We start from the raw sequence: 15,852 nt of genomic DNA, 5'->3' as shown, positions 1-15,852 counted from the left end.
TGGTGGTGGTCGTGGTTGTTGTTGTTGTTATCAATTTTATTGTTATTACTGTTGCTACTGCTACTACTACTATTCCATGAGGTCTTTCACTCCTCTTGCAACATCTGTGGGAGTCTTGCCGTAAGTTTTCACTTAGGAAAGACTGGGCAGACTGAAGCAACGTAACTCTGCTTTCCAGATCCCATTCCTGGCGGAAGGCATCCGGATTCACGGGGAGAAGGTGACGGAGGCACTGCGGCCGTTCCACGAGCGGATGGAGGCTTGCTTCAGGCAGCTGAAAGACAAAGTGGAAAAACAGTACGGGGTCCGCGCTGTTGTAAGTTACTTGCTAACTTTATGTTTCCTAAATATGTGGAATTTCTTTAAATTATGGGCAACTGTGTAATTCTGTGTTATAATTCCCACTGATTAAAAAAGCAATGTTGATGCAGCATTGCCTGGTTGTTCTCAGTGGTCATCTAATTATTAAATACTAAGCAGATGCTATAAGACGTGTTCAGATGGTACTGTCATTCTCTAGTATGGGAACAGTTTCTAAATTTCCTGAATCTGTTCCTTGAAAGTCAGTGTCATTCTCCAGTATTCCATTTTTAAGGAATTGGTTTAAAATTTAAAAATAAAATTGCCACTATAGCGTGATCCTTCTAGAGCTGAATGTCACCTTTCCGCAGATGTAATTACTTTTGAGATGTGAGAGCTGTGCTGCTCTACAGTAGTGTGCAGTCTTACGTGCTGTAGCATCACCCTAAATGTAGGCAGGCAATAAAAAGGTAGTTGCTACTTAATGAGATTTAGTAGTGCTGGAGTTTATGCTTTTCTCTTTCCAACAAGCTATTTTCAGTTGCTGCTTCATGTTTAACATACAGCCAAGAATTTGGTGGCGTTTCCACTGGGCTTTTGTTCTGCTTTTAATTTGAGTGTCACCTCTTGGAGAGGAAAGTCAAAAGCCACAAGGATTGGGTGCTATTCTATGATCAGGTTTTAAAATTATTTAAAAAAAACAAGATGCAAGTGGTTAGAATTACTCTAGGACTGACTATGCAGAGCTGATGTCCTAATAACACGTTGAAGGCTGCCGGGGTGAGCTTTGTCTTTGCCTGCTGGTAGTCCTGACAGCAGTGTTGTAAACGCGCTGTAATTTTTAGGTTTATTTGTGAAATGACAGCAGTACGTGAGACTTGGATATGCAGTACATATCTTCTCACTGCTCCAGAAAATAAAGCACATCTATTTACCAGAAAAGACCCATTTGTCCTCTAACACGGAGGTAGCCAGTGTTATCGGGCATGAGCTACCAAGATGACCTGGCATGCTGTCAGCTCCCTCCCACCGGCACCCCATGCACCCCACTCCTGGGAGGAGGAGGATGGCATCCCAGGGTGCCAGTAGCCTGTCCTTGGCATCTTGGAAGTGCCAGGAAATTCTGGGGTTCCCCGTTTTTGCTGCAAAGGCTTCTAGCTGAACTTGGAATCATCAGATCTGCTCACTGTTGAGTTGCTTTGTTCATTTTGGTTCAGGATATGTAACTGGGCTTCAAGCTATAGCACTTACCTGCTTTTTAGAGAAAATCTTACCTTCCAAAGAGCAAACACTGTGGTATTATTTAGGACCATATGCATTTTCCCCAAATTGGTCTCAAGAATATCCTATACAAGAAACTATTTCTCACAAAAAGGACTGGTATTTAAACCAAATGATCTGGAAAAGCAGTGAGTTATTATTAAGATTGCACAGTTCCACCTTCTGTCAGCAAAAGCCGTCTAAAAGTGAGGGAACTCACCAGCAGAACATTAATTACTGGGCCATGGCTCAGGAAACCCAGCTTGCCAGCCTGCATTTTGCCATCTCGTCTCCACCCCGGGCTCTCCCTGGCACCCTGGAAGCAGATAAGGAGCTTGCACTGTAATCCCATGAACTGCTTAGAAAGCCAGTTAGCAGGTCCCAGCAGGTGAAGGACGTGGTATCAAATGGTAGGAGCTTCTCTTCAAGTGAGTTTGGCTTCCTTATGAAAACGCTAAATTGCTTGGTTGCCGCAGTTGGGGTTGAGTCATCATTTTTGGAGGTGCTGCATCAATTCACATGTGTGCTGAGGCAGATATAACTTCATGGGCTCAGATTTTGAAGGTGATCTCTGCCACAAGGCTAAAAACATCTGTATTTGTGGTTTTCGCCGTGTACCTGAAAACTTAGTGTCTAAAGTACAATTGCACGGAGAGGAGATCACAGAGAAAATTATGCCGTCTTCGTGCCCTTCCTGCCTTCCCATCTTTAAACCCTCCAAGGCAAGAGTGGGAGCTCCATCACAATCTAGTCCTTAATAAATTCAGAAAGAAAAGAATGAGAAATAGAAAAAAAAGCAATTGTTAACATTTACAGGTTCTTCAGTTTTACCTCTGCCTCTAAATAAGCAGCAGTCACTAAACTGATTCTCAAAACGGTGAAGCAACCGAGATCCACCTGAACAGCCCTAAAACAGCACCCTTTTCTGCTTGTGGTCACTAATGGGTGCATGCCACTGAGTTTATGGACGTTATGCCAATCACATCAATAGAAACAGGGTGTGAATGTGGTTCCATATTATCTCTGGAAAATCCCACAGAGATTTATTCTGAAGAGTGGGTGATGCAGGATATGGTGAGGAAGAGAGCTTCAGCGTTCTGCTCAGCAGGATGCAGAGCATCCTGTACTAAGGAGGCAGCAAGAAAGATGCTGCAGCAGGCAGGGCAGCAAAAAAGTGCCAAGCAATGTTTTTCTCTAAGCGACCAAAATCATGGTGGAATAGTACGTGCCAGTGAAGCATTGTGTTGTACTTTCGACAGGCTTTCCTTCAGAGGTTAATTTTCACTTTTTTCTATAGCAATGACTTTTTTTTTTACTTTTTTTTTTTTTTTTTTTTTTCAAATGGGACCACTGAGATCTTCTGGGGAGCATGCCAGCCTTTACGGTTTCCTTCTAAGTGATGTTCCGTTTGTAGTCCTTCAAATCCATTCTGGCTAACATATTTAGGAAGAGAAAAGTTCAAATAGTAATTTATTCCCAAGGAGAACAGGAATAATTGACATTAATGATACTTGCATGTCAGTCACTTCAGTAATGTACATTTACATCATCAGGGAGAATGACTAGAAAGTCATACGCAGGTGGTGTTATCTTTCTAATTTCACTCTACCCACCAGCAAGAATTGTCAGGATTCAGGGAGTTTTATCACTTTCGTCTTCCTTGTACAAGGCCAATTTGCTAGTAGTTGTCAGGGTGGAAAATATACCTGTAATTAAACAGCATGAAGTTCTTATTTGTTGACTGAAAGAATTCAATTATTTTATGCATATATCAGTTATTAATGACTAACAAAGCTTGTATAAATATTCAGAACTCTGAAATTTTCTGAAACCAAAAAAAAAAAATAGTTTTCATATGTTTTCTTCTTAACCTAGATGTCACTCTTTAAATTGGCTCTCTTGACATAAAGTTCCTTTTACTGAGTTTTTTCTTGGTTTGTTTCATTTTTGCTTGTTTTCTTTTTAACTCCATTTCATTTAAATATACTGACAGGACAGTCACTTCAATTGCAGAGGTGGATTAAAAAAAAAAAAAAAAAGGATTTGTAGAAAGCTCCTTTTTTAAAGCCCAGGTGTAAAAAAACCATGTAAATACCATTGAAACAAATGAATTACTGGAACATGTTTAAAATTATATATTTGCCTATACGGGCCTAAATATTTCTTCCTTGTCCATTAAATGGATTTTCTTTAGAATTTGTTTCTTTGTTGTTACACACAATGTATAATTAAGTAATATAAAACTCTACATGGAAGAAAAATTGAACCTTTCCCCGTTACTTTTGGTAAACAGATGTCAGCTATTTTGTGATTATATTGTATTATTATATTATATTATTATATTATATTTCTTTATTGCAGCTTTCCAGTCTGGATGATAGACGAGGCAGTCGGCCACGGTCTATGGTGAGATCCTTCACGATGCCGTCATCTTCAAGACCCCTCTCCGTTGCATCGGTGTCTTCCATCTCCTCCGACAGCACTCCTTCTCGACCTGGCTCAGATGGGTGTGTAAAAAATAGTCATTCGGGGCTTATCTCTGTAAAGCCTGATCTGGTGTGCACATCTATAGGCTTTGAGGATTGTCACCACCCTGCTGCAGATCTCGGTGCTATCAGGGTGTTACTCCTTCCGATCCTACTGACTCCTCCCGTGCGGCAGCACGATGTCTTTTTGATCTCATAAGGAACCATGGGCTTTTTTGCTTGGGTCTTTTCCCAGTGTCTTTTATTCCAGATTTGATTCATCATAATACCCCACAAACATTAATGTGATGCAACCGCGTGAGTAACTATGTGGGGTGGGGATAGCGCTTGGAAGAGACAACCCAATACTGGCTAAAAGCCCCAACCTGTATAGACGTTAATCTCAAGGTATATTCATTGTCCTTTTATTTTTTAACCAAGATAAATATAATGCTCTTCTTAGTCCTCTTTAAAACAAAGTTAAACAAAACCCCCTAAGCCTTCAAACGAAAAACCCCGAACAAACAGGAGACAAAGTATGCCCTTTTAAAGTATTGCAAGCGTAACAGTTCAGAAGTGATCTTTTGCAAAGTCGATGATGAGACGTGTGTTCAGCCAGCCCTGTCGCCGTACACAGGTGGAAGTTGGGAGAAGGAAGGGATTAGCTAACTGCTCAATCATTTCTTCTCGCTTTTGCTGCCAGAGGAAAAGCTGCTTATGGCAAGATTGTACTTCAAGACTTATCAAGATATTTCACATGAGAACTGGGAATTCTGTTGATAAGCCCTGTCTCACAGTTGCATCCCTCAAAAGAACAAAATAATCTGTTTTCTTTCTGGGGCTTCTATGCAGCCTCAGAAGTCCCTTCTCCCTCTTCCTCCCCTCAGGCATTCCCATAATCCAGAAACTCAATATTTGACCAAGGCGGCAGTTTTTTAAAGCCTCCTGAAGGGTTGCTAACTTACAGAGATGTGTTAGAAATGTTCGTGTTCCCTGTGCTCTTACTTCACAGGGAGTTACTACCTGACTGGAGAGTAAAAGCATCAAGTAAAATTAAAGACAGCACCTAAAGACCAACGTGATGCTTACCTTAATTACAAACAGTTTATTTACCCATTGGGAAGAACTGCAAACAGCGCAATTCAGCTCTCATTACGTTACCCTCTATAACGTATACACAATGAGTCATGCTGATATAAATGCAGGCCAGCAGAGACAATAATGTGTTTTGACTGATTCATCCACAAATGTTGTCTTGCTGGAACCTGAGGATAACTACTATCCCATGTTAGTGTGCAGCTTTATTTGATATTAGAAGAAAATTATTTTTTTCCTGCCTGCTTCTACCTCTTTCTCTTTTTCCTATGTCTTTTTCTTTTTCATTGGATGCTATTTTCTTAAATTTCACCTCTCCACCCCAGCTTTGTTATAGTACGTGTCACTTAGCAGTTTTGGAGGATCTCATGACTCTACTCTGTATGTTAAAAAAAAAAAAAAAAAAAAGAACAAACTCACAAAGATCACGGTGCAGCTCAGCTGGTGTTCCGAGCCCAAGGCAATACAGCTGGTACACCTGTGAGGAAAATACAACGAACAACTGTCATCACTGAGAAGACCTGAAAAAAATTCTCATTTGTTTGAACAGCAGAGCAGGAGAAGAAAAATCATCAGATATAAATAACATAATAAAAGACCTCAAAAATTCAAGTGACTGTAAACATCATGCAGGTGGTTTGTCACTGCTAAATTGGAAGAAGTTCACCCATGTACCTACTATAGTTGGTTTGGTTTATGGTCAGTTGTCCTCTCCTCCTTTCCATTTCCCCCCTCTTCATGTGTTAATTTTGAGATGAGAGGTGAAGCTAAGAAAAACAACTAAAAATGGAGCTGACAGACAGTCTTGCCCAGATATTCCAACTTACATTTTATGCCATCTCCAGCTTCTCCTGCTTTGGAGCTTTTAAGCAGTAAAAACTCAAAGCAGATGTTGACATAGTATGTGGTTTACAACTCCCAACTCTATGTATAAATAAAACTCTGACTTTAAAAAAGGACCTTGGGTTTATTCACTGCTTAAAATGGGACTTAGAAGTACAAATCCGAGCATTTACAAGTGGTGGTTGGATGTGGGTAAGTCCCAGTGTGCCCGTGTGATTTGCCATCTGTTGAAAGTCCTAATGTACTTCTAGTAGCAGCATGGCATGCTAGCCCATTCTATCCCCGATACACTGCGTACAAATAATTAATAGTACTAATAATAGTAATGCCTGGAAGGGAAGCAATTAATCACTGTCTGAAGAATGGCAGTTCCTCTTGTAAACTTGCAATCAGCCTGTGAGGTGGCTAAAACACACGGTGTCGGGAGAGCCGTCTTCTGCTCTGGGCTTTGTCACTGATGCACTTTGTGGCCCTCCGCAAGTCGTTGCCCTCCCTTGTCGCTATCTGCAAAATGGGATGAAAAAAAACTTGTCGTTTTGTCCCCCAGCCCCTGTGATTTTGGCTGTGGTTATGGGGATAATGGCTGGGGAGCTGCTGCCGCAGATACTGGTTTCGGCATCTTTCCATCAAATGAGCTCACTTAGGCTGAAAACTGAAGGGCCTTTAGTGCTTCAAACAACAACAAAAATAATAATATTGGGTATTGCTGCTGGATATTGCTGCTAGTGGACATAATTAGGATAATTTAAGTGCAAATTGTCTGAAATATGAATCCCCCAGTATTTCACAGCAAAGATTGTGGCCTGGACGTGCATGCATCCCCATGGCACAGTAAGTACTTTCCCAGTGTTAAAAAGTAAGCTGGTGTTGTTTGGGAATTTTTGGTTTCATTTTGGTTTTGTAGTATGATGATGTGAGAAATTTTCTTAAAATCTGTCAGTGTAATTTTGACTAGGGTGTGCTTTTAGTAGTTTGTTTAGTTTCTAATTTAAAACAAAGTATAAAATACTTTGTCTTGCTATGAATATTTTAGCTCCTTAAGAGCAAAATATCTCTTTACCTTTTATTAAAACTAGGCATTAAAAGAAGGTGAGATGAGAGGTTCCTTTAAATTACTGTGAAATTAGTGAAAATTAGCTGAAAAGAATTCTGGTATTGCTTAGAATAGTGCTGTCCCTACAAAAGAAAAACTTTAAAAACCTGAAGTTTTCCTTTAAAAGTCCATTTAACCGCTACAAGTTTTTTCCTTTGTAGCCAGAAAACAAATAGCCATGGACTGGAAAAGTTGCAGAGCTGATGGCAGTAGCATATCAGCCTTGCCTATATTCACACACTTGAAGCGTTCCAAGTAGGAAAATACATCTGCTTTTTGGAAACTAACCTTGCCCTTTGTTATTATCTGACCGATTTTTCTTTCCTTGGTTTATCTGTAATATCAGAACAGCTAAGCTCAGCCCCCCTGGCTGCCCCGCACCGGGGCTTGCTGTAGGTGAGCAGAGGTGTGGATCTGTGAGTACACACGTGCACACTCGTGAATATATATCCTCAAGCACGCATGCAAAACCAGACATACACAGAGAGGATGTTATTACAGACAGGAATGGTGCTTGTGGCTGTGGTTACACCTCTGTACCCTCATGCTTCTGGGCAACGTATAGGTGTTTCCTTTGTATTAAGGGCGATATTGTTTGTTTTTCCGTTAAAAGGTGCTGTAATTGTGATGGGTTACAAGGATTGGAAAGCGGTTTATGTTGTGCATGTCCAACAGAATATCACTACACCTCTGCAAAACAATTTCTTAGCTGTTACTTCTTCTCTAGGGAATAAATACTGCATTTTTCCCCACCGAAAAAAAAAAATGTCTAGGAGGAATTTGGGGATTTGGCTATTTGATACAGAAATCCTTAAAACCATTGGTAGACATATGGGATGCCTGCCTCCAAGGGGCAGGGGAAGCAGGGGTGACATTTCTTTAATGCGTGTTAGAATTCCCTGTACCTGTATAGTGCTGATTTCCCCCGGAGTTTCCAGGGGTCTGCTGGCACACCTGCCTGCCACAGTGCCACGGCATCTACAGTGGGAGTGATGAATGGCAAACTCATTTTTATGTAAACCACGTGCAGTGAAACTCAGGAGTTTGTGTAGCTGTAAACCAGTAAATTTACTACAAGGCAGGGAAATATGCAGTACTGGTTCTTCAGCAGTTCTGCAGTAAATTTTATTGTAAGACAATTATGATCGTTTTGACCTTCTGCCCCCTCCTTTTCTCTTTAATGAGTTTTTCTGGATTAGCAAAGCATTGTTAACTCGAGTGAGAATTTGGGAAATATGTAAATGAAAATCAGGTGTTTTGAAAATCCTATTTTATTGACTAAGCAACAAAACATTTCCTTAGGTTTGTGCTGGAGCCTCTTCTGCCAAAAAAGATGCATTCTAGGTCTCAAGATAAATTGGACAAGGATGACCTAGATAAAGATAAGAAAGAAAAGAAGAAGGAGAAAAGAAACAGCAAGCATCAAGAGATATTTGATAAAGAATTTAAATCTACTGATATTTCTCTGCAGCAGTCTGAAGCAGTGATCCTTTCAGAAACGGTAACTTTATTAGCAAGTAATGCTTTATCTAACTCTGAGCAGTGTTCTTTCTCTTTTAAAATAAAAATGTTGATTTTTATGATTTGGTTTCTTTTTAGACCAAAAATAACTCTAAAGGAATATGCTACAATGTTAATATATGTGATAATGAATCAAAACCACAGCTTTTATTTGCAGTGTAAAAAAATCATGGTATCTTATATGAAAATCTTAACCAAAAGCTATATATGACTATTTGATAGAAGGAACAGATGGCATATCCTAAGTAAAATAAATGCCACCGTTGTAGCAGCCTTTTGAATTTATGGTTTCCAATAGATCGTGATGGGTTTTCTCATATTTCAGCTGACTACTGCAAGACACTTTTTGGTGGAAATGTTACAAGGTCATTTTGTGCATGGCAGTTACGTATTCTTGAAAGGCTATTTTGAGCAGAAAATTGTAAGCAGTTCCACTGGTGGCTATGTGTAAGAATATTAACTACAGAGCATATCTCTCTTAAGCCCTCTCTTCTTGGCATATATTTAATTCACTGAAACTGTCCTAAAGGCTTAGGTAACTTGAGCAGTTTTAGCTCTGAAATTGAAAGCAAGGCCATTTTAAGCTGGAGCAGGGAGCGTGTGAACTAACTGTAACCTCCAAATATCTGCCTGGACACCTGTTTTGAGGCCAATAGTTTAAAACTTGCTCTCCAGAAATAAATGTAGTGTCGTTTTAAAGATTTGCACAAGCACTTATAGAGCCAGCCTTTAACTCATCAGTCTTTCATTGGTAGCTGTGTCATTTACATTGGACTTTTGAAACAATTTCTCTCTGACCTGTGATAACTACATCCTTTAAATCTTGCTCTTTGGTATTCACAGCAGAATATTACTTAGATATTCAGCCATAGTTCCTCTGTTTTCTGGATTTGCTCCTCCTTTTCCATCCAGAGATGAGCTAATCTCTCAGATGTGTCTTCTGACGTCTTGAAAGATCAGAGTTCTTTTGCCTGATGTGGCCATGGGCCCAGCATTAGCACAGCAAAAATTCAGATAAAATCCCTTTTGTGCATCTCAGGCTTTTCATCCAAACTCCCTTGAAGCCAGGGATTTTTTCCACTGACACGAGCAAATTCTGGATCAGACCTGTTTTCTTTAAATGGAGGTTCCTCCTGCCAAAGCCAGCCAGGTGAGCATCATGTGTTTTAAAACAGAAAATACATTTTGCATAGACTGCCATATGTCTCATCTTTTTGATTCAATGCATTCAACTTTGCACATTGGAGCGGTTGTGTTTTGACTAAGCCTGAACATTGCAATGGCACTCACATCTCCCAGGTCCTCAAAGGGACCAGCAGAGTTGGGAGAGGAGCATTTAGCCACAGAAGAAGTAAATTGTATTTTGAGGCAGCTCAGGCAAGTTGAACTTGCACACATCCATAAGACCAGATGGGAGGTGTCCTAGGATGTTGGACAGTTGGTTGGTGTCACTGCAAGGTCACTGTCATCCCTGAGAGGTCCTGGACATTGGAGAAGATTGCTTATGACTGGAAAAACACAAATGCTGGCTGGAAAGGAGGACATGATAACCCTTCAAGGCATATTGTCATTTGTCATCTGAGGAACAAAAATGAGCAAAGCCCAACATGCTTTGACTCAAGTTTTCCACTCTTCCCAGTCAAGAGCTTTCAGTGCATGACTGGTATGACTAATATTCCCCTGGTTATAGAGAGGGAGGGAAATTAAAACTCAGAATCAGTTACTTACAGTTACTTTGAGCTTCTTGAAACCCACAGATCAATGATATGAGAAGGACTTTGCTGGTGAGAGAAAACCTCTCCCTTTCCAGTACCTGCAAGCTACTTGAGCTCCAAAATGACCAAATGAATTTTTAACGCTTGGTGGTAGCCTGGTTCATTTTCTCTTGTAGGTGAAATAGTGGAAACACTCTTTTGAGATAGTTTACAAGAGTGGTTGCATGATTCCCGCTGCTGCCTTCAGGAATTTTGTACAGATAATGTCAAGCAGTTTAAAGATAAAATGTGTCTTAAAATTTTTGCACTCTGGAGACATGTCCCCTGTTAATGATATAAAAGGGAAATTGTTAACTTTTGTGGGTGAGAATTCAGCTTTGCCGTTGTGCTACTTTTGTGGGCTGCACTGTGTTCAAGTTCCCCTTTTAGGTTGAAATTACTCCCAAAGTACTGTTACTGCTGTGGTTTATGAAGAATAAAGCATTTTGATTTATCTTGCATTAGGAGCTTGGAAGCAGAAAGTTCACTAGCTGAAAAAAGGTTAGTGATGAAAAGAAGGGGTGAAAAATTAAGGATTTTTTTTTCCTCAAAAGAGTTGGAATCCAGATTTTACTAGAAATGGAAATAAAAATAAATATTTAAAGAGCTTCTAAAGTGAGATTTTAGCAATGAACTACTAGTTACTAGATGCGTTATTATAGTTACTGGATTCATTCTGTTGAGAATTTTAGAATTCACTCGTACCATTGCTAATTCATTTACAAGATTTCAACTATTTGGGGAATTTTCTAATGGATTCTTAGTTCTGACTTCTAAGATACTTTGGAGTTTTACAGCAGAAGGCATGCTTTTCTTTAGTAGATGACAATTTGTAAGTGACTTCAAGAAAACAGATGAGAGAATAAAAGCCAGCATGGATTTGTCAACAGCAGAGCAGTCAAGCCCTTCTTTCTTCTTTCCATGGTAGAGGAGGAGGCTCTGGCAGGGGGAAGGATGTGGCAGACCCCCGCGGTGCTGGCGTCAGTATGGCTTTTGGCACATCTCACACGATGTTCTCATGAGCAAGACTGGGCAATGAAGTCTGGTCTGAGGTGATGCTGAAGGATACACAGCAGCCTGGAAAAACTGTGCTCAAAATTGTCACAGGTGAGACAGAGTAAATGAGAGCCTGTGATGGATGTGGATAGTGAGATATGTCAAAATAATGTCTGTGCAGAAGCACTGTGCGTGGTCAGCCTCTTAATCGTGAGCTCGGGCTCATGTCTGTTTATTAACAGGAGAGTTCGGTGTGTGTCACTTCTGTTTCACTCGGTTGTCATCCCAGTTCACAACCAGCCCACCATGCCAGTCATAGCTGGCAGATAGCAGCTTCTGCTTGATGGCTCAAAAGTCCAGGTTCAGATATTCACCCCACACCCACATGCTCACACACAGTTGTCTGTTGCCTGACAACACTCGCGCTCTAAATTATTCCTCGCCCACCACAAATAGGTAGCTATCAGTGGTTTGCTTTCAGGAGGAAATGATGCATCAATAACCTTCTATATGAATCTGTTCTGGATCCTGTGTTATGCACTACTAATTGGTTTGTGCAGCATAATTGCAAGCATGATACCAAATTTACAGAGGATTATCAAGTGAGAGGCACAGCAGGCATGTCAGACATTGGTCATTCCCATCTCTGCAGAGCTTCGGCTACTCTTTCCAAAGATGTTGTTGTCTAATGAAATGAGTGCTTCCATCACTGCAGTGGACCTCCTGACATAGGAATGTCTTTTTTTCCAATCGAATGAAACATCCTGAAGAACGTGTGAGGATTATAAACTGCAAAATTACTTCATGGAATTTTTATATTTTCTTTAAAAAGGAGCATTCAGAGGCCGTTTTGTCTAGTTGTATGGCTTAAATACTTTTCTCCAGTATAACTGTACTCATAATGAATGTATTGACTGATCGAAACCAAAGCCCTAATTACAGGAATCTTGTAACTGTGATCTTATCAGAAGATAAATTAAGCACTTTGGTGTGTGAGGATGATCAGTAATGTCTTCATAGTTTTCTAGAGATTCGTATCTTCTTTTAAGTGTCACATAAACTTCTTTAACAAATATTTTTACTGTTAGTTCTTTGATTCCGTGAGCTGGTAACAAACATAACACTGAAGCCAGGTAGCTAACAGACCACTCGAAAGCTTGTGTTAGAAATCAGAATAACGGGCTGTACATTTTCTTGATTTAGTGGCATCTGACATCATTCACTATTGATCTCACTTCCTTAAGACCAAAAAAAATTAGCACTGGTTTCATTATGGATCAGTGGCCTCCAAAGAGTTCTTATTCCATAGCAGAACCATGATTTAAGAAGAGGACCAAGCTTGTCAATCACAAACGATGCTAAAATTTATTGGAGATAAGTAGCTACAGACCAGGGTAACTTGGGAACTTCATTCTAGCTGTTGGGTTTTTGATTCTGGTGTTGCAGCTTTCCTAATCAATTAGTATGTTTTCCTTAGTTGCTTTTTTATAGTTATATTCCTCTGAGAAAGTGATTATTTTGCTTATCCATCTTACTAAAAATATGCTTTGAAAGATCATGAAAGAAGAAACCTTTGGAGTCTTCAGGACCTGAATTTTAGTATCAGGCAAATTTCTGAAAGGTTGCCCTGAGGTCTTGATGAACTTTCAAAAAAAAGTTACATACATCATCGTCGTTCATTTCTCATAGAAGGGTCTCAAAGATGCATCCTTTTATGCAAACCCTTTTAGAGTATCTTTTCTGAAAATAAAAGGAAGCACTCACACTTCATTTTAGGTTTCTCCTTCACAACATACTTCTAAAAAAAACCAATGTGAAATGACATAATTCTTTGGAAAAGCATGAATTGCTGCTGGCATTTTCTGTTTTGTCCTAATGCAGCACCTTGGATGTAATTCCCCTAACTTCAGGCTGCTGCTTCATTTTCTGTGATCTCTTGGAAATAAAAAATTCTTCACTGCCATCAATGGAGATATGGGGGCTGGTGGATCGATAACAAACAGCAGAGCTCAGAATTGCACTCAGTAGAAGGAATCACCTTAACAAAAACATTAATTGCCCATCAGATTACAAGTACCAGTTCACTGTTTCTGATGGAGAATTTAAATGGCCTACGATGCAACCAGAGCAAAACAATATGGATAAGTCAGTGAATTAAATGTAAGCACAAACAGGCACCATCAAGAAAGTGTTTTTGGACAGATGATGTCTTCCTCGGAAGAGTTTCACCATGCAAACAAAGAGATAAATTTTAACGGGGAAGTAGAGCCATGTGAGAAGAAAGAAAAGATTTTGAATGCTGTATAATCCTGTGTAAGGATATAGACTTCCTTAGCTGTTATTAAACAAGTGTTTGGGGAATTGGCTCATTGCTTCAGAAAAATATGCCAGGCTATGGGAAGGTGTGTGCGTTAAGTCTCAATGTGATTCCTGGGGAGAAGGGAAAAACATTTGGAGCTGTGAAATACTTCATTAAATCAGAAATATTCTATGTTATCATTGCCCTATTACTGTTTAGGAGGTAGTGGGGAAGATGTAGCAATCGCAAGGTCTGCTGCTCAGCAGCAGCTTGTATTCCTCTACCGTCTCACTGGTTTTGTCCCTGTGCAGATCAGCCCGCTAAGACCACAGAGACCAAAAAGCCAAGTCATAAATGTCATTTCAAGTGAAAGACGTTTCTCCGTTTCTCCATCACCTCCCAGCTCCCAAGTGACGCCACCACCAGTAACTCCACGGACAAAACTTTCTTTTGGCATACAGTCCAGTAAGTCTTTAATTTTAACTAAATTTTCTTTTCCTAGCAAATGTAATATGAAGTAACTTCTAGTGGGGGGATGTGTTTCCTGAGTTCAAGGTGTATTACAACTTGATTTGAGTTCTTTGAGTTAATCTTTTTGCCGTCACCATGGGATTGCTTGCAGGAACAAGAACCTACCTCTTAACGTCATGATCCTTGTACTTGCCAGCAAAAATCGTTTCAACATTTTACAGAAGCAAACAAAATTGTTGCATTGAAAAAGCTTCTTTTCCTTTTCAAGTAATCATTAGCAATTACTTCGGTATAGACTAACTGTCAAAAATTAGTGTTGTGCTTGATTCTATATTGGATTTAGGGTATTTTGGAGCATAAAGGCTGAAAAAATAATCTTTTAATGCAATTGTACCTGAAAAGAGATTTTATTTGCTATGTAGTGAGTATAAGCCAGAAGGGAAAAAAGAAGTCAGTCTTTTTGATGTATTTTTTGTTTGACGTTGACATCTCTCTGTTTTCCTGTAAAATGCTGTCTGTTTGCTTCAGTGTTCAGGAAAGCCTATTGCAAAACTGGGTGTAATACAACACCTATTTCTTTTTCAGTGCTGTTAAAAACTGTTATTCAGAATTTTCAGTTGCTAGCATGTAACAAAAAAATAAAAAAGGTCTTTTTGGTACATATACCCAAATGCTAGTTACAATACTCAAGAGTTCAATGTTAGTAAAGAGAAGAAGAGATCGTCAGTTTTAAGAAAAAAAACTTTTTTTGATCAAGGTCACTGTTTTATTTACTTTTTTTTTGTTCATTAAAACCTACTCCCTTAAATAGTGAGTGTTTTGGAAAGTTCTTGTTGCCATGAATGTGTTTGTTCTACAAATCAATAGCCACAGAATTGTCATCTAAAAGAGGTGTGCCTTTGTTTTATTGATTTGAAATTGTTGGTTGCAAACACGTGGAAGCAAGTGCAAGTCAATGCAGTGTTTCCTTTGTGTAGTCAGACACCCAAAACGAGTATTTCGGTAACAGTGAAGTCTCTCTCTTTACAGTTTTGATAGCCAAAAACTACCAGTGTGCTCAAAACTGGAAATACAGAGAAGTATATATACTCCTGCAAAAGATACTCTTTGAATTGGATTATTTCCTCCTGTGTACATTTTCTTAAAACTAATGTGATCTCTTTTTTAAAAAAGTATCTGAAGCTGTCATGCATTTCTGAGAATATTTATGTCTGTGTGCTGGAGATTTATAAGTGTTAAGTAAAATAGGTTCAGCTTATTGCAACATCCATGGGACTCTTCCACAACCATTTGAGGAATTGTAGTGATAAACTTTTTTTAGGAATTCCAATGATAAAGAAGTTACTTCAGTGCACAGGGTGGCTAAAAGCAGTTAATGGGTTGCTAAGCAATATTGCTTGCTTGTTAGCTGGCAGTTTAGGAGAATGGAGTGTAAAATTTGATCATTAGGTTAAGATGAAAAAAAGTCATCTAACTGATCCTTGCCAGCTCAAAGATATTCTCAGTGGCACATGTCCAGTAAGGAATAAATGTTCAGAGCATACTAGTCTGGTGAAACACCTTGAAAAATGATAGCAAACCAGAAATGTTGAGTAATTATTTGTATAGTGACTGAGTTACTGGATTATATAGTTCCGCTGAATTGAGCAGGAGAAAAGGAATAGATCTGTAGCAAGTAGATCTTCTTGAAATAAGACTGAAAATTACTGAAGCTTGTGTTTGATACCTGTTTCTGCAGTAGGGTAGGTGACTCCT

The 15,852-nt window shown here is 39.4% G+C and overlaps 1 protein-coding gene across 2 annotated transcripts in view; it reads left to right on the top strand.

Moving 5' to 3' along the window:
* The window catches only part of DOCK1 (dedicator of cytokinesis 1), a 317,964-nt gene that overhangs the window by 288,325 nt on the left and 13,787 nt on the right, over positions 1 to 15,852 (top strand). For both annotated transcript variants that reach the window (XM_080403104.1, XM_080403103.1), the window contains exons 47-50: positions 179 to 316; positions 3,922 to 4,067; positions 8,359 to 8,557; positions 13,938 to 14,091. In XM_080403104.1, the coding sequence (XP_080259230.1) occupies positions 179 to 316; positions 3,922 to 4,067; positions 8,359 to 8,557; positions 13,938 to 14,091 (637 nt within the window). The remainder of the gene's footprint in view (positions 1 to 178; positions 317 to 3,921; positions 4,068 to 8,358; positions 8,558 to 13,937; positions 14,092 to 15,852) is intronic.

Source organism: Falco punctatus (genome assembly GCF_963210335.1).
Source record: "Falco punctatus genome assembly, chromosome: 9".
In the NCBI taxonomy this organism is placed as follows: domain Eukaryota; kingdom Metazoa; phylum Chordata; class Aves; order Falconiformes; family Falconidae; genus Falco; species Falco punctatus.
The sequence above is the reverse complement of the archived record's forward strand: the minus strand, read 5'-3'. Positions and strand labels throughout refer to the sequence as shown.